Raw genomic sequence first — 19,764 nt, 5'->3', positions numbered from 1 at the left:
GCAAATTAAAGGTTTAAGGATTGAAAGTGATTTTTAAATAATTTTGGTTTAAACTGTGTAAAATCTTTAATTCAGCAATGCATAAAAGGATGAGTTTCGTCATTATGAACTTGCATGCGTATATTTCAGGGCAGCTGCGTGGACACCATCGTGTCCAGTGTAAGCCCCGCACTGTTTCCATGAGAACGTAACAACAATGGCTGGGATGAGGGCGCCGGGGGACATTCTCTGTGCTGATCCCAATGAATCTCTTGTAAATGACGAGGCAAGAGGGTGAGTTGCTCGGTGTTAATGCTGCAGGTTTGCACGTCAATAGCTACAGTGTCTCAGTTCGGTAGATGCACTACCCAGCGTGTTACTCAGCCAAAATGATCCACAGTGGCTCTGCCGCAATGGAAGTGCTGGGAGTTAGCCCAATGTTTGTAGTGAAGTGCTCTACCATGTCATGAAGGAGGCATAAAATCATTTTACATAAAGGCAAGTCTATTATTTATGGTTATATTTCTTACTTTGAAGTTAATTGATTTAATGTCATTAGTTAAAATCATGTGCGTAGAAGTAGAATTTTCCTCACTGAATAACTTAATAGCAAAAGGGTAACTTCACATTTATGGCTACGTACCCTAATTCTCTTGGGTTATTCACGCTATAATTTCTTATTATTGCTATTGCAGGCAATCTGTCTCCAGCAAGCTACAAGAATTTGTGTCTTGCTGAGTTGCCTGTCCATTGAAATTATTGATATTTCTGTAGTAACAGATACAAAACCACATCTCACCATTCACTAATACTAAAGAGGGACCCTGAGTCCAAATGGAATTTGGCCTGTTAATCCAATCTAACAGTGTCTTCATTTATTGTCCAATCACAAGAAGTTATTTTAAACTTTCCTTATCTCAGCAAATTGTTGGACTGGTGGTAATTTTATCTTGGTTAAATTTAGCATTGTCTTTTTTTCTCCTTTATTGAGAATAGGTCAATGAAGCAACTTTCACAGAGTGACATTCTCCAGATTTGCAGTGTTCTGGAAGATTGTATAGATCAATTAACCATTCTTGGCCTCATTATGCCGGTCTCCTATGAAGAAAAGCCAGATGCAACACGTGTAAGTAGAGGCATAAATCTATGTTATATCTGCATCTACCAAAGGATCTAATAAATCAATTGTGTGCCAGATCATGATCAGTTTTATTGTGGGAATAGACTCTTTTTATCACGTAGAGGAATAATGCAGGGAGACCTGCAGCAACAAAGAGAAGTGTAATAAGTGGAAAGGTGAACTTTTTAAGATGCTAGTCTATAAACTATTACCTCCTCAGTTCCCTTTTTATTTCTGTACTGTAATGTTGTTAAACTGACATAGCAATTCTACCTACTGATTTTTTCAATTGTGCTAAATTGTGCCATGCAAAGATACAAAGTGCTAATTGGTTCTTGGCAAAATTCATACCTTTTGTGAGCATGTGTACAAAATTTGTGAGCAATTTAAAATTATCATAAATTGTGTAAATTACAAAAAAACTGTAAATGCTTTAAGCATTCGAAAGAATGGGATTCATACTCAATATCTGGAAAACTGAACCACTACAGTGAAACATTGGAAAATATAATCCCCGGTAATATTTCTAAATTCAAAATAAAAAATGAACTGCAGATGCTGGAAACCTAAAGTAAAGCAGGAAGTGTGAGAAAAAGCAGTTCAGGCTACATCTGCGAGAAGAGAAATAGAGTTAATGTTTTCGTTTCAAATGTTAATTCTTAGACCTGAAATATTATTGCTGTTTCTCATTTGATAGATGCAGCTTGATCTGCTGAGTATTTCCAGCATTTTGTGAGTTTATCTCTGGAGCCATCCCTCTACAAAACCTAATGTCAGTGAAGAAATTCAGCACAACCTTCAGCTCTCAAGCACGACCTTTGGCTTTTTGATGAAATGGCCGTTTGAAGATTAATGCCTCCAGCCTGATACAAAATCAATTTCTACTTTTGCCTTTATACCCATGTCTGAGATCTGGAATACCTGTAACGGTTAGACAGAGAGAGGGAAAAAACATGTTTTCAGAGCTTCCTTGAAAAAAGCAACAGCCCCAGTGACACCTGGAAGTCGTTCAAAATGGACTAAGGGTGCTATTGAAAACCCAACTCAATGCATTAGGAAAACACAAATATCCAGCACAAAGAGCAGAAGGAGAAAACCAACCATAAAATGACTAGTCCCCCCCACTCATCCATCTGGAAACTCCAGCTCCACTTGTGGAGTGTCTGTGGTTTCCAGACGAGATTTTTAACCACCTCGGAACCCAGAGATCTGGAGTCAAAGGGAGTCATCCTTGATCCTGAATGATCACTTGCAAAGTAGAACAAATATCAATTTCTCCTGTTAAACATCAATAGAATTTATGTATCTACCCATCCTTTCCATCTTGCCCCCACTCCCCCCTCTTTCTCTCTTTATCAAAACTTGTTTCCCTAGTTAATGATCCCACAGCATTCCATCAATGGGTATAGTTAGCACATTAAAATAATTAACAATTTATTATTCCTTCATGTTAATCACATCAGTTATCTGTGATTAGTCAAAAGATATTTGCCTAGAAATAATCTATTTTAACTTTGTGCATGTCTGAAAATGCGAAGTACAATTATGTTCCTCACATTACAACAATTTTGGTATCCATACTGTAAAATTAAAAGTAGACTGTAGCTTCCCTTTTATTTCCTCTGCCTCTCCCCATTTGTCAGGAATTTAAAGTTAGTTTTATTTTTATCTTTTGAACAAACTATTAACTCTCTTTCTCTTCAGAGTAGCTACCTGCCTGTGAACCTTTATAACATTTTCTATTTTATAATTACAAATTTCATTAGTTGCAGTTCTCACACTGATAATTATCGGTTTAATTAGCAGTAAAGTCTTGACATAAATCTCTGCTGTTTAGTTAAATTTATCCAATGATGCTGTGATTATTGAATGCATATATGCCGTGACATGTTAAGTAGATATACACCAATTCCAAACTATTTTTGATGCATCTGCAGTTTTTCCCTACCCCTCAGGCCGTGCTGCCTGATGTAGAATAGTTCTATGGGTACCACCTTACCTATTCAAACAGGTAACATCACATATCTTAGTAGTGCATTTTGTAGGAGTGGAATATCTTATAATTTATCTTTATCTTTAAAGTTTTTATTATATAAATTGATTCTTCAAAGTCAATGGTGCACACAATTTTAAGTGTTGATTGCAGCCCTATATTTCAGTTCAAACAAGTCATAAGAGTCCAATCACAAACTAGAAAATCTGCAGATGCTGGAAATCCAAGTGTACTGTATATGTTAATCAAAATGGCTTCTTTGTTTGTTAAAAGTAAAACTGCTTCTTTGTTATGCTAACTGTGAGAGAGTGCTTTTCTTGCAGAGCACTCTCGAAGCTTGTTTGGGTTAAAGTTACTCTTAACAGGGATTGTATTCATTTGTTAACCATTTGGGTTAGATGTTATTTTCTCTTGTGGGTCTGAGAGCTGGGATTGCGCGGTCTTTTTGGGGGTCGGGAAGAAGACGCCGAGGAAGGTGGACGGGTGCGGCACTGATGGTTGATCACCGAGGGTGGTCCCAGGTGTGCAGGTCGTGGAAGTCAGAGAAGAGTGAAGAGTGGCCAGAGGATTCGATGATTGAGCTCCAACGATGTGCACTAATTGACTGAATTCTGATAAGTTTTGGCGCCTTTTCTTTATTTTCTTTCCCTTCATATATATTGTATCATTATTAATCATTTAGCTCTAGTAAGATTTATAAAGTGTATTCTGTAAACGTACCTGGTGTGCGCTTGATATTGTGTGTGTGAGTTTGTATTAGCGTGTATTTCACAGCATCCATGTATACGGGAGGTGCAGTTTGGCGGGTGGACGACTTTTCCCTTAGACATACACCGGCCGATCACAAAAGCGTTACATTTGTGGGGTGGTCATCTCAGATTGAATTGTCAGTAGCTGTGTAATCCGTGCATGTCCAGTAGTGCAGAGATGGATCGAGATAAGATTGTAAACTGGTGCGATTTAGAGGACGTACTGGTGAACTATGCATGTGTGGTGAGCGGGGTGGATTTTCACATTTCAGATGGTGCATTAGTGCGAGGGTTGAGTTTGGTCAAAGGTATGGGCAGGTAGAACTGGTGGCATGAAGGTGTGGTAAAGAGATGGAGGCAAGTTGGGTGTTGGTTCATATGAGTGCTGACGTTGGAACTGCCAGCAATGGTCAGCATCCGGGGGAGGTGGGGCCCAGGGGCCTCCACACCCTCCCGGAGGACTAAGGTGAGGAATCACCAGAGGAGGAGCTAGAGTTGCCCCCAGGAGAGGTGCCAGTAACAAGTAAAGGGGGGTTGGAGTGGGAAGGCTTGGCCAGGCCCTGCCCCCCCCCAAATAGAGTGGAGGCCCCCGTGCTGGCAGCCACCCTTAACTCCCTGGTGGAAGTGGTTGAGAGGCCGTGGCTGAAGCTGGGGGCTTCCTCAGGAGCCACGCCTACCCTCGACGGGGAGGTTGGCTATGAGACCTGGATTGAACATACATCCCTGTTGTTAGAGGAGTGGCCAGGCTCAGATGAGGAGAAGAGACAGCGATTGGTGGGAAGTTTGAGGGGGGCGGCGGCCAAAGTAGTCCAGGAGTTGAAAGTTGAAAAACCCTTGGCTTCATTGGAGGAGTATTTAGAAGCTTTGGAGGGAGCGTTTGGGCTGTCAGGGGATCCCTGGCTGCTTTTAGCAGAGTTTCAACACATGGAGCAAGAAAGCGGGGAAAAGCTCTCAGTATACATATTTCGGCTAGAGAGAATGCTTACGGGGTTGCGGCGCCAGAGTGTAGTGAAGGCGCATGACGTGGCGAGAGTGAGGATGAGTCAGATTTTCAGTGGTTCCCTGGAGGAGGACATGGTGGCATGGAGTCTCCAGCAGTCTTATAAAAAGGGCCCCCCTCCGTCATTCGGGCAGCTGATCAGAGAGGTATGGGAGGAAGAGAGAGCGTTGGGCTGGAAAAGGGGCTCGGGCCACCGGGAGCGATCCTCAGCGGTACAGGAAGTGGTGGCTGGGTGGAGGACCAAGACACCCAAGGGGTCCCCATTTGAGGGGAAGGACAGGGAGAGTACCCCCTCTGGGGACGACTTGCGCAGTGGGCTGGGAGTGGCGGGTGTCCTGGGAAAGGAGGGGCGGTGGGTAGCGTGTGTTTTAACTGTGGGAAAGGGGCATTTCCAGTGGGACTGTGAGCGGCTAAGAGTGTGCTACAGCTGTGGGGAGGAGGGACACTTTAGTTATTCTTGCTTCTGAAGTCTTTAGAGTCACTTTGTGTGAACCCCACACAGACACAGATGGACAGAGCCCCTTCTCAGGAACGGTCTACTAACCCACAGCACGGGTTCACCACCAGCAGACCCCCACAGGCAAGCTCTTACCCACACTGGTAATCAGGGGTCGAAATTAATCGGTCTGTGGCCTCCACCCTCGTGGTGGTCTAAACTCCTCCAGTGGTTTCTTGGATAGCTTCCGCAATCCTCCCGTGTCGTGTCTCCTCTGCCGTTATCAGACTAAAAGCCTCAACTTTTTACAATCCATTCGAGATTCCAGCCGTCTGTTAGCTCAACCACTCTGAGCTGTTACTATAGTGACTTCCCAGCTCGTGTCTCAGCTGGCGCCGTACTCTCTGTCTCTAGGTCACAAAAGTGTTATCAGAACAAGTCAGTGTCCTCTCTCTCCTTTAATTGCCTCCTTGTTCATTAGACTGCTGAATTTTCTAGCAGTTTCTCACCTGCTTGACACTGAGGACACCCCGTTCAGAGAGAGGTCACGGCGACTGGCCCCTGCAGATGTGGAAGACGTGCAGCAGCACTTGTGCAAGTTGAAAGAAGCTGGAATCATCGCTGAGTCCCGAAGCCCCTATGTGTCCCCGGTAGTGGTGGCCGGGAAGAAGAACTGAAAGGTACGCATGTGTGTGGACTATAGGACTTTGAGTTGGCGAATTTTCCCTGACCTGTATACCGTCCCAAGGGTCGAAGACGAGCTGGCCTGCCTAAGTGGAATGAAGTGGTTCTGTGTGCTGGACTTGAGGAGTGGGTATTATCAGATCCTGATGAGTGAGGGCGATAAAGAGAAGACAGCCTTTATCTGCCCACTTGGGTTCTTTCAGTTCGAACGACTGCCCTAAGGCATCTTGGGAGCCCCAGCCACCTTCCAGAGGCTCATGGAGAGGACTGTGGGGGATATGAACCTGCTCGAGGTGCTGGTGTGTCTGGACGATCTGATAGTGTTTGCATCTACTTCGGAGGAACATGAGGAGAGGCTATTGAAGGTGTCAAGCTGGCTTAAGGAGGAAGGGTTGAAACTTTCCCTGGACAAATGCCAGTTCTGTAAGTTGTCGGTCGGCTATGTTGGCCACATAATTCCGCGAGAGGGAGTGGATACGGATCCGTCTAAGATAGACGTCGTGACCACCTGGCTGAAGCCCCAGAAGGTGAATGCTCTACGCTCATTTTTGGGGTTCTGTGGATATTACCGGCGTTTCATGAAAGGGTACGCTAAAATGTGTCACCCGTTGACCCAGCTCTTGTGTGGCTATCCACCTGTGGGGAAGAAAAGGAAGGGGGACCGAGGGCAAGATGCAGGAGGACGCTGGAACCCGGTGGAGCCTTTTGGATCGAGATGGGATGATAAATGTGAGGAGGCGTTTCAATCTCTAAAAAGGGCGCTGACCCAGGACCCGGTGTTGGCTTTTGCCGATCCCCAGAAGCAGACTGATGCCAGCTGAGAGGGTCTCGGAGCTGTCCTGTACCAGAAACAGGGCAACGCATTGAGTTGGTGGTGTTTGTCAGCTAAAGCTTGTCGCCATCTGAGAGAAACTATCCCACTCACAAGTTGGAGTTCCTGGCGCTGAAATGGGCGGTGGTGGACAAGTTGAGTGACTACCTGTACAGAGCCAAGTTTGAGGTGAGAACAGATAACAATCCTCTCATTTGTACCCTGACTTCGGCGAAACTGGATGCCACAGGGCATCGGTGGTTGGCAGCTTTCTTGGTATATGATTTCAGCCTGAAGTACCAGCTGGGAAGCAGGAATGTTGATGTGAATGCTTTGTCACGTTGGGAGCATGGGGAACCGGAGACGGACGGGGAATGGGAGAGCATTCCTGCCCCTGGAGTGAAAACCATGTGTCAGTTTGCTATCATCGTGAAGGCCAAGGGAAGGGGGAGGCCGGAGCGAGCAGTGGACCCCTTGGGGGCTTTTGATGACGCCCTGCCCCAGGTTTACTGTGAGCTGACTGCACTGACGACTAAACAGTTGCTAGAACTAAGTCCGGGGGAAGTGACAGCTGCTCAGCGAAATGACCCGGGCATTGGCACTGTGTGGGGCGCGGTAGAGAAGGGGGATGTGGCGTGGGCAGAGAAGACAAAACTTCTCTGTCATTGAAGGAATGGCCTCGGTTAAAGTTGAAGAACCAAGTCTTGTACCGGGTCATGGTGCCTCTGGACCAACCCTGGCATTGGCAGCTGGTCATGCCTGAGGAGTATCGGAAGACTGTGCTCCGGGCCCTGCATGATGATTCCAAGCACTTGGGGGTGGAAAAGACCTATGGATTACTCAAGGACCAGTTCTACCCAGATGAGGGGGGAGGTTGAAGAATACTGTAAGAAGTGCAGTCGTTGCATCCGGAGGAAGACACTGCCTGTGCCGGTGGCTCCTTTGTCGCACTTACAGAGAGCGGGACCTCTGGACCTGGTATGTATGGATTTCCTGTCTATTGAACCTGACACCAGCAACACCATGAATGTCTTAGTCATCACGGTTCACTACACTCGATACGCTCAGGCATTTCCCACTAAGGATCAGAAAGTGACTACAGTGGCGAAGGTATTATGGGAGAAGTACTTTGTTCATTATGGCCTCCCCAGGAGGATCCATAGTAATCAGGGAGCGGACTTTGAAACCCGGCTTATCCGTGATTTACTAACTATGCTTGGGGTTGAGAAATCCAGGACCACCCCCTATCTCCCGCAGGGGGATACACAGTTTAACCAGACACTGTTGGATAAGCTCAGGACTCTGGAGATTGGTCAGAAAAGTAAGTGGAGTCGACACATTGGTTCACTGTCACAATTGTACTCGCAATGACGCTACATGGAACTTGCCTTATTATCTGATGTTCGGGCGGGAAGCCAGGTTGCCCATGACTTGTGTTTTGGGACTGAGACGGGTGAATTACCTGTGAAGCCCTACCTGAAGTAGGTGTCTGATATGAGGAGAGAGTTGAAACGGGCATACGAGTTGGCCGAGGCGGTGGCCTCCAAGCAGAATCAGAGGAATAAAAGGAGATATGATCAGAAGGTGAAGTTCGCTCAATTATTGCCGGGTGACCAGGTCCTTTTACTGAATCTAGGACTACCCGGTAAGCACAAGTTGGCAGATCGATGGGCGGCCACCCCCTATGTGGTAGAGAGCCAGATGCCGAATCTATCTGTTTACCAGGTGAAACCTGAGGATGGGAAGTGGCCTGTCAAGGTACTCCATTAGAACCACCTGTTGCCCCTGGGTCAAGCAGTGCAGGTGGATAAAGAGCCCGAGGGGGAGGTTACGCCTAGTAAGAGGACTCTGCAAGGGTGCAGGGCGAAGGAAGAGCCCGCTGTGGAAGAGACAGGACTGATCCTCACCCCGGAAAGGGATACCGATTCGGAAGACAACAATTCAGATGTGTGGCCCTTGTTTCCATTCGCTAATTCCCCAGTACCAGAAGAGGAGGCTCCTGGCCCTTCCCCTACTGAGTTAGGTGAGAGGAGGGAGGGTGTTTACGGGCAAACTGAGATGCAGCCGGCATTGGGGGGAGAGAAGGTGAAACCGAACACGAGACAGAGGGTTCTTAGGTGAAGAGGGATCCCAGTGAGGGAGAGGGTGAGGGTCCAACAGGTAGACCTGGTGTGTCCCTTGGGGTGTCTGAGATGGAAGGGTCGCCAGAGGGGATACAGAGATCTCAGAGAAGTAGGCACCCCCTGGAGCGGTTGACATATGCAGTGCCAGGAGAACCGAGTGTGATCTCTACCGCCCTGGGCAGTTATGTCACTGCTTTCTGCACCTGGGTTGTGTTTTGTGTTTTGCAAGAAACATTGAGGAACTCTGTTAATGTCATGAGGACATGACTTTTGTTGGTGGAGGGAGAATGTACTGCCTGTGTTAATCAAAGTGGCTTCTTTGTTAGAAGTAAAACTGCTTCTTTGTTATGCTAACTGGTGAGGAAGTGCTTTTCTTGCAGAGCATTCTTGAAGCTTGTTTGGGTTAAAGTTACTGATAACAGGGATTGTATTATTTTGTTAACCAATTGGTTAGACGTTATTTTCTCTTGTGGGTCTGGGAGCTGGGATTGTGCAGTCTTTTTGGGGAGTCGGGAAGAAGATGCTGAGGAAGGTGGACGGGTGCGGCACTGTTGGTCGATCACCGAGGGTGGTCCCAGGTGTGCGGGTTGTGGAGGTCGGAGAAGATTGAAGAGTGGCCGGAGGATTCGATGATTGAGCTCCAATGATGTGCACTAATTGACTGAACTCTGATAAGTTTTGGCACCTTTTCTTTATTTTCTTTACCTTCCTATATATTGTATTGTTATTAATCACTTAGTTCTAGTAAGATTTATAAAGTGTATTCTGTAACCGTACCTGGTGTGTGCTTGATATTGTGTGTGTGAGTTTGTATTAGCGTGTATTTCATGGTAGGCGCAGTTTGGCGGGTGGACGAATTTTCCCTTAGACATACACCAGCCGATCACGTAAGCGTTACACAAGCAATACACACACAATGCTGGAGGAACTCAGCAGGCCAGACAGTATCTATGGGAAAGAGTACAGTCGCCGTTTTGGGCTGAGACCCTTCATCAGGACTAGAGGACAAGTTAATAAGAATCTTGCAGTTCTGGCTTAAATGCTTTTCTGTCTGCAAAATACACATGCCGTTATCACATTGTTAAAGTGTGTAGTGTACCAGATGATAATCCATATATTAATAAAATTTTAAATTATAAATTATATTCCTTAAAATTGTAAAGATTTTGAAAATCCTGAGTGCTACAGTATTTTTTTACTCTGAAGGAAAATCTCACATTTTTCATCTCCAGTATATCAGGAATGAAATTGACCTGATACTCAAGGGTCAGAAACAAGCAGAGTCAAAATGTCGGGATCTTCTGACTCTGAGGTCACAGGACAAGGCGGCTGGAAGACTTCCTACAGACCAGTTAATGGGGCTGAGAGAGCAAATCCAAGAAACTGCAGCAGACCTGAAGAAGAATAGTCAGCTCCTCAACACATCCCTGAAACAGAGTCCACTTAGTGCTGATAATCTGGCCAAGGTGCAAGCTGACAGGTGAGATCACAACGACAAACATTTTAAGTACAAATTATATTTTTGTTTAAAAATATAAGAATTAATAAGAACATAATATCGTGAGCAGGAGAAAGTTGTCTGACCCTTTCAGATTGCTTCACCTTTCATCAACATCATAGCTGCTCTTCTACAACACCTCCATTTCCCTCACCTGTCCACAAATCCTTTGATTCTTTTAATTTCATATATCTGTTGAACTCTGTTTTTATGAACAGTTACGGTCTCTTCTGAGTAGAGAATTACAAAGATTTGCCATCTCTCAATGAAGAACTTCTGCCCAATTTGCTCCCAATTTCTCCCAAGTTACTCCCACTTTGTCCAAAATCTCTGCCCAATTAACATCCAAATATAACCTGCAGCATCAGGGCACCCAGCACAGAAAATATGACCTCACGTTGCAGTCTCACCTAACCTCAGTGAAAAAACCTGCTTGCATTTACCCTATCAATACCCTCAAAATTTTGTATGGTTTTCAGATGGGCATGATTGAAATCTCAGAGGTATAATTTTGTATACCTCTATCAAATCTCAGGATAGCACCTTGGTCAAAGCTGGTGCCCTGATTTCACAATCTGTAAATGTTAAACACAATTCTGTTTCAGTTTATTCTTTGCAGTTAGCATCCTTTCGACTTAACTAACCTGATGAAGGGTTAATGAGCCTTATGAGCCCTGATGGAGGGTCTTGGCCTGAAATACCAACTGTTTATTCCTCTCCATAGGTACTGCCTGTTCCTCTAGCATTTTGTGTGCGTATTCTGAATTTCCAACATCTGCAGAATCTACATAACTAACCAACATGATTTGCTTCTCAACTTCATGCCATACTGATACATGTGACAAGTTTAAAAATAAAAGCTACAGATATTGGAATTCTGAAATAAAAACAGAAAATGCTGGAAACAACATGTCAGTCACCATTTAATGAAACTAGAATTCTTTTCCTTTCCCCCTTATGTCTACCTTGTTCTACTACAGTGGCAAAAAGAGGTAAAAAGTCATATTTAAAATAGGCTTAATAGTTTAATTTATTTCTCTATCTGTTTAAACTACAATTTAGAAATTAAATATAACATGGACTGTTTTATTTTAGACCAATATATTCCTGATTATTAAACTATTACTAGTTTTTATTCTCTTAATAGGCAATTTGCTTTAGATGTGATTACTAATACCCTGGAAGAGTTGCATGTATCAGGAACTTTCCTGACTCTACTGGATGTGATTGAGAAGGAGAAACAGAAAAAAATCAACATGCAAAATGCCATCATCAGGTGAGCCCTGTTATCAATGGTTGTCTTAATGTCTACCTGAATGTCAACATGAACAGATTTTACTCTCCGATTGACTGACTCACTGTATTCCCAACTTTAAATTATACTTTCAGATCCCATTCAATAGACTCTGGAACAAACAGCCATATTTCTCATAGCAAATCTTGGACTAGAAGCTCTGGGTGTTAACTGAAATAGTCAACTATATTTCTATCCATCTTTTAATTAAAGGAGTAAGTTCCTTGTTTGAAAAACAAATAATGAAGAGAGCACAGGATTACATTGATAAATGTTATTGCTCAAAAGCAGGGCTTCCCAACTTTTCTTGTACCATTATCATTACCATTAAACAAGGGATCTGTGGACTCCAGGTTGGGAACCCCTCTGAAGCCAAAAAGCACTTCAAAACTGCTTTTCCGATTTGCACATGCAGTAAAGTTGATCGTGCTAACCAAAATTCAAAATGTGGTATGGGCCTGGTTATTGAGATTACTGATTATAGTAACTCTAAATCTTAAACATTTATTTTAGTCTTACCAAAACTTCAAAGGTTAAACAATGAATTGCCACATGCATTTGTGGCTAATGGTATATGTTGCCAAGGCTTGTGGTACTCACTTTTTGATATACTTGTAACAGGGAAGAAGAAGGCAGAAGGAAAGTCAAAGCTCTGAGAAATCAGCTGCAAAATTTACAGAAAGAAAAGGAGGCAGAACAACAGGTTTCAAAGCTCCTTATTATCTGACATTACAAAGGTCTATTCTTTTGCATTTTCAATTCGAATAAGAGGTATAATTTCAAATTTGCCCATGTATTAAGTGTGGTACAGCTAGTTCTGAAAAGAATCTACAGCAAAATATTTAGCTGTTAATAAATTTTTAAAAATCACAGGTAATTGGCAAACATTTTTAAATGCAGATAGGTTTTAAGATACATTTTCGTAGGAAGAATTGGAAGGCCATAAATTCCTTGGTTGTGAAATTGCTCTTTGTTAGGACATTGTGGGTAGTGATATGACTAGAATTTCAAGAGGGATATACCCGTGTACATGTTTGTGCACAGTATGCCAGTTTTCAAGGGCTTTAGTGCATGCATTCATCTCCTGCACTAAATTTTAGTGTGCTAAAAGCATCAATCCTCATGGAATACTAATTTAGCATCAGCATCAGTACTACAAAATATGTTTGTATTGATCCAATTAAAGTTAGTAATATTTAATGACTCTAAAATATGGTGGCTTAAGTCATCAATAGGAGATATTGAAAAGCAGTGAAATTATATTAAACATGTATACTATACACATGAGTACAATATACAATACATGTATATAAACATACTCGGCTGTCACAAGGGCAGGAATGGTTCCAGATTTAGATGTTTCAGAACTCCAGTAACAACATCTCCACAACATCCTCTCTTTCTGCAGTTGTGATACCATTCCTGATTACTAAAGCACTCCTCCATCTCTTTTACCTACTTCCCAAGGCCTACCCATGATAGAATCCCAGCTGCAGAAAGGGACGATGTGGTAGAGAGGTTGTTTATTGAGTCAGTGTGGGAGGAAGTCAGAAAGAGTAAGGGAACAATCACTCTATTGAGACTATTCTATAGACCTTCCAATAGCAAGAGGGACATGGAGTAGTAGTTTGTGAAGCAGATTCTGGAATGGTGCAAAAATAATGGTTGTTGTCATGGGAGGCTTCAGCTTCCTTAATATTGATTGGCATCTCCTTAGTGCAAAAGGTTTAGATGGACAGAAGTTGTTAATAGGTAATGAACCTGGTCAGGTAACACACGATATGGAATTACAATGCTATTAAGCAGGAGCTTGGGAGTGTAGCTTGGGGACAAATGTACTCAAGGAAGAACACAATGGAAATGTGGAATTTGTTTAGGGAGCTCTTGCATGGAGTTCTGAATATGTCTGTTCAACTGAGGCAGGGAAAAGATGATAGGGTGAAGGAACCATGGTTGACAAGAAATGCGGAACATTTAGTCATGAGGAAGAAAGAAGCATACTTAAGCTTTAGGAAACAAGGATCAGATAAAGCTTTTGAGAGTTATTACATAACCAGGAAAGGACTTAAGAGAGCTAGAAGGGGACATGAGAAGGTCTTGGTGAGTAGGATTAAGGAAAGCCCTAAGGCATTCCACATGTAAAGGAAGAACAGTTGAATGACTGGAGTGAGGGTAGGACCCATCAAGGATAAAAGAGGAAACATGTGCCAGGAGTCAGAGGAGGTAGGGGAGGCCTTTAATGAATACTTTGGTTCAGTATTCACCAGTGAGAGGGACCTTGACAAATGTGAGGACAGCATAGAACAGGCTAATATGCAGGAACATGTCAACATTAAGACAGAGGATAGACAAGTCTCCAGGGCTGTATGGGCTATACCCCAGTTACTAAGGTAAATGAGGGAAGACATCTTTGACAATGATACTTATGTCCCCACTGGCCACAAGGGTAGTACCAAAAGATTGGAGGATGGAACATGTTATTGCTTTGTTCAAGAATGGTAATAAGGATAACCTTGGCAATTATAGACCAGTGAGTCTTACATGAGTGGTGGGCAAACTATTGGAGAGGATTCTTAGAAAGGATTTATCAAGCATTTGGAGAAGCATAGTCTGATGAGAGATAGTATGGTTTTGAGATGGGCATGATTGAATTCTTTGAGGAAGTAACAAAACAAATTGTTGAAGGTAGAGAAGTGGATATGGTGTAATCTGTTGCCAAGGTTCTTCATGATAGGCTCATTCTTAAAGTCAGGAGGAATGGGATCCAGGGAAACTTGGCTGCACAGATTCAGAATTGGCTTGCTCACAGAAGGCAGATGGTGGTAATAGATGGAGCACATTCTGCCTGGAGTTTGGTAACCACTGGTATTCCACAGGGATCTGTTCTGGGAGCCTTGCTGTTCGTGATTTTGTTTTAAATAAATGACTTGGTTGAGGAAGTGGAAGGATGGGTTGATTAGTACGGTGGTTCCCATAGTGGGTAATATCTCCCCCATGGGGGTAGTGGGAGTTTCTAAGGAGGCGACAAGGATAAAGGGACTGGTGGGGCAAGGGGGGCAGCTGAAGGATTACAGGCTTAATTTAAGAAATGAGTTGCTTATTATAAGCATTTGATCCTCTGTACCTAATAATTGATTACAATGATCATGTAATCACCTCATCTCTTCCTAGCCCACCATTCTTTTAGACTTTGCTCAAAGCACATTATGGATGTTGGACAGCAATATGACAGTTCTGTATTTGGCACATAATGAGAAATCTGGACTGGAGAAATCGTGTTATCTCTGCACATTATTGCCATTCACTACTGTAATAAAATGTTAGCTAGTACGATTCCCATGCTCTAATCATGCAGTGACACAATTCCCGTGAATTAGAGTATGGCATTCAATGGGATAATGTTCAGATCTGCTCTTTCAAGTTATCTTGACCGCATTTCTCTAGTCCATGGCCCAATTGAGATATCGCTGTCCCACTTTATGTACCTTCGGGTAGAGAGTCAGGTTTTGCCTGAGCTATGATGATGTCATAACTCTCCCCTTTATTCATCAAAGTGCTTGGGGTTGTCTTAAACAATAGGTGCATGACCATGGCCATTAATCCATAATGCAAATGGCAGAAGCAGACCATGTGAAAAGTAAGTGTGGACAGTATAGTGTGGAATATGTCAAAAATGGATTTATACCAGCACCAAGCAACTAACAGCAGCCAATATGTCTGTCGTGTGAAAATGTTTCTTCAAGTGAGGCAATGAACTGTCCAGGCTCCTTGAACGTTTGAAGAGAGTACACTCTGATAAAGCAAACAAGAATTTGGCTTATTTTCAGTCACCTTGTGAAAACTTACAAAAAAAGAGAACACTTCAAAACCTGTTTCCCAGCACTTCCCAACAAACAGTGATGGTTTGCATGATTCATTCAACATTTCATTGCCCATTGTCAAATCTGGAAACCCCCATACAATTGGAGAAGAACTGATTCTGCTATCAATGAGGGAGGTTCTGAGTATGTTTTTGCATAAGTCACCAAACCAAATAATGAAAGTGATTCCTCTCGGCAACAACTCTGTTCAAAGATGAATAGATGAAATGTCTGAGAATAAGAAGACACATTGTGCAACATATGTAGGACAACAGAATTTGCTCTGTAGTTGGATGAGTTAACTTTGCCAGGTAATGAATCTTTGCTTCCTGGTTACATTCACTTCATAGAAGAAGCAAATATGGTTAAGAGTTGCTCTTTGCAGGGGGACTAGAAACAGATACAAAGGGGGATTCAACATTTCAGGTTATTGCGCAATTTTTCAATGAGAAAGACATTCCACTCACCAACGTTCTTGCTTGTGCAACAGTTGGGGCACCATCAATGACAGGACACCACGGTGGAATCATTATTTTCTTGAAAAAAGCTGTACCTAACATACTTACAACTTACTGAGTAATTCACAGACACCTTGTCACAAAAACCCAAGTGATCAGCTGCACAAATTACTAAATACTGCAGTAAATAAAATCGTCCTATGCCCTCAATTCTCAACTATTTTGAGAGCTTTGTAATGAGAATGATGAACTGTTGCAACATTTTAGAATTTAGATGGCTCCCAAAAGGAATCTGCCTGAGATGTCTTATGCACTTTTTGAAACTGTGATAAAATCCTTTGAAGAGTCAAATGCTTCATTCAGTAATCAACTCAAGAAGATTAGGCAGGGCATTGCATATTTGCCAGAATTATTCACAAAGTTTATTGAAATCATCTTCAATTGCAAGAAAATGATATGAATTTTATAAAAGTCAAATCAGTCATCTTCACATTTCTGTCCAGGTTAACCCTATTTAAATGCAACATTTACCATCACAATCTTTTCTGATTTCTGACCTCTCTGAGTTAGAAGAGAAAAAAAGGATACCAGGTGATGATCTTCAGGAAAGATGTGCTCACTTAGGTGAGCTGCATAAAGACATGTCAGAGAAATTTCAGGATCTTCTCTTGATCTAAATTCCAGATTGGGTAATAAATCCATCCTTGAACACTTGTAATGAGGAATTAACAGGAAGGATGGAGAAAGAACTAATCTCGCTACAAAATGCCTTTGAGCTGAAGCTGAGGTTCAAAAAAATCATATCAAGACTTTTGGTTGCAGAAAGGAATCTCTGAATGCTGTCCTGCAATGTGGAAAAAAGTCAACATGTTCTTTAATGCCTTTCCAGCATCATATCTAGTGGAGCACGGTTTTACTGCAGGTGCCCAACTACTTTCAAAGCAACAAAACAGACTACAAGTACTGAACATGGGGATCTGAGACTCCTGATATTGTGCCTGATTCAGCCTGATATTGAGAAGCTGATATCACTGCTCCAAGCCCGTCCATCTTATTGAAAAGTGAAAAAGCAATGAAGCAGTGAATATTTGGACTAATAATGTACACTCCAAAATTGTTGATGGAAATTGTTTCACTGTAATTAAACAGAGAAATAATTTTATTTCTTTAAATAGATTTGAATAATTTTTGATATTATTTGTCACTGCTATGAATTTGCCTCTATTTTCTTTCACAGGGCATTATAAATCAAGATTCTTTATCATTTTTATGTAATGTCCAGAAAGGGAAAAGAGGGTGCTGGGGATGTGGTCTGGGAATCAAGGTAACCTATAAAAGTTTGGGAACCACTGGGTTAGTAAGTTTTGTAAATGACACAAAGGTTGGTGTTGTTGTGAATAGTGTAAAAGGTTGTAGATTACAATGGGAAATTGACATGATACAGAATGGGGTTGAAAAGTGGCAGATGGAGTTCAACAGAGACAAGTCTTAAGTGAATCACTTTTGAAGGTCGAGTTTGAAAGTGGAGTACAGAATGAATGCCAGGATTCTTAACAGTATGAAAGAACAGAGAGATCTTGAGGTCCACATCCATAGATCCCCAAAGTTGCAGCACAAGTTGAGAGGGTGGTTAAGAAAGCATATGGTGTGTTGGCGGCGTTCAGTAGGCAGAGGATTGAGTTCAAATGCCGCTTGGTAATGTTGCAGCTCTATAAAACCATCATTAGACCACACTTGGAATATTGTGTTCTGTTCTGGTCACCTTATCATAGGAACAGTGTTGAAACTTTAGAGGGTGCAGAGGAGATTTACCAGGATTCTGTCTGGATTAGTTGGAGTATTTTATGAGGAAAGGATGAGCAAGCTAGGGCTTTTCTTGTTGAAGCAAAGGAGAGTGAGAGATAACTTGATAGAGGTGTATAAGATAATAAGAGGCACAGATAGAGTGGATAGTCAACGCATTTTTCCTAGGGAGTAAATAGCTAATACAAAAAGGTCAGGAGAGAAAAAAAATTAAGATTCTGAAAGGTTCTGCAGGTTGATGTCAATCTTTTCAATTCTTGGGGTGATGTGGTGTGGGAAAGGCCAAAACTCTACTTCATAAAAAAAGGATAACTAGTAATACATCCAACAGGGAAGTGGTTAGAATGCAGAACCTGCTGCTACAAGGAGTGGTTGAAGGAAATAACACTGTAGGAAATAAAAGGGAAGTTAGGTAAACCAGGAGGGGAAAAAGCAATGGAAATTAATGGTGAAAGGGCTATCTGAAGAGGGTCTGGTTTTGAATAAGTTCTCTGTAATTCATCAGCCTTTGTTAATTAATATTATTTCCAACAGTTTTTCCAAATTGAAAATATAAATTATTTTTCTAAATATTAAGAAAATATTGAAGCTACTTTATAATTAGTGGATTGATTGAATTATTCCAATTATTTTCTTTTTATTTAATCATAGATCAGGAGTAACCTGTAAAGTTAAAGAAAAAATAACTATGCTACTTTCATTAGTCAACGATAGATAAAGGTTGCTAATTTAATTGTACACAGAAGGTATTATAGTCTTTGAACAGCTCCAGCTGTTTGTAAAAGCTAGTTTTTAAAAAAATCTACCATAATTAGTATAAAAGATCAGTACCAAAATAAGTTGCATTGTTTTCATAACAAGATGATTTATTAAGGGAAATTCAAGATTGCCCTGAAGTGCCAGCTGTAAGATTGGGGTTCAATTCCTACCACTGTCTGTAAGGAGTTTGTATGTTCTCTCTGTGACTGTGTGGGTTTTGTGTGTGTGTGTGTGTCCCTGTTTCCTCCCACTTTCCAAAGATGTATGGTTAGGGTTAGTGAGTTGTGGGCTTGCATATTGGCGGTGGAAGTGTGGCAACGCTAGCAGGCTCCCCAGCACAATACCTGCTTATTTGATTTGATACAAGTGATCCATTTCTCTATATGTTTAGATGTACATGTGAGAAATATCTAAACATGCAATCTCTAAGAATGTCTAAAAATCTTTTCTATTTCCTAAAACAAACATATTTAGGGAATGGGTGACAATACAATAATATTACAACCATCTGTCTAGGTCTTAACAAAGTGACCAGTCTGACAGAGAAATGGGACAAAAATATTGTGGAAATGAGAATATGTTGCTTTATTCTTTGCATTTAGATAGAGTAGATGAAAATTAAAACTTCAGCCTGGTTCTGAGAATATAAAACCAACTGTATCCTGGGCAAGATTAGTTCAGGAAAACAGTATCATGTTTATTAATTTTATTGATTATACACCAACATACTTGCAGAGGTGGAAAGTAAATGCAACCGCTGATTCTTGCCTTTTATTTTTCTGACCAGAATAAAAATGAGATGATTGCACACTTAAAAGACCAAGTGCAAGAAATGAAAGCAAAAACCTCCTTGGAAGGGAAGTACATGAAGAAAGACTCAGAACTGCAGGTCCTTCAGACACATAAGAAATGTGCCAATGAGGAGGATAAATTAAAAGGAGAGGTGCAGGTCAGGAAATGAAAGCGAACTCTAACTTAACTGTACTGAAGCTTTGCTGTTGTTCACATAGATCTTGCTCGTTTCCTGCTTAGTCCAAAGGTCATGATACTAATACCAACATATTTTGTGCTCCACTTCCTTATTTATGTTCCCATGAATAGATAATCAGCAGCAAGATCTGTCCTTTTGCCTCCTTGGTCAATATGCACTGAAGCTGACAGTGGTGACTTGGCTGCCATTCTGGTTCAAAATGCAGC

The 19,764-nt window shown here is 42.0% G+C and overlaps 1 protein-coding gene across 1 annotated transcript in view; it reads left to right on the top strand.

The window, feature by feature from the left end:
- The first annotated feature begins 135 nt into the window (after nucleotides 1-135).
- Nucleotides 136-19,764, top strand: part of iqcg (IQ motif containing G) — a 33,713-nt gene continuing 14,084 nt past the window's right edge. The window contains exons 1-6 of the mRNA XM_059944493.1: nucleotides 136-273; nucleotides 976-1,105; nucleotides 10,128-10,375; nucleotides 11,541-11,669; nucleotides 12,309-12,390; nucleotides 19,355-19,516. Coding sequence (XP_059800476.1) covers nucleotides 197-273; nucleotides 976-1,105; nucleotides 10,128-10,375; nucleotides 11,541-11,669; nucleotides 12,309-12,390; nucleotides 19,355-19,516 — 828 coding nt within the window. The 5' untranslated portion in view covers nucleotides 136-196. The remainder of the gene's footprint in view (nucleotides 274-975; nucleotides 1,106-10,127; nucleotides 10,376-11,540; nucleotides 11,670-12,308; nucleotides 12,391-19,354; nucleotides 19,517-19,764) is intronic.

The sequence above is a fragment of the Hypanus sabinus genome, chromosome 2, assembly GCF_030144855.1.
Source record: "Hypanus sabinus isolate sHypSab1 chromosome 2, sHypSab1.hap1, whole genome shotgun sequence".
NCBI classification, from domain to species: Eukaryota; Metazoa; Chordata; class Chondrichthyes; order Myliobatiformes; family Dasyatidae; genus Hypanus; species Hypanus sabinus.
This window is presented reverse-complemented; position numbering and strand designations above follow the sequence as displayed.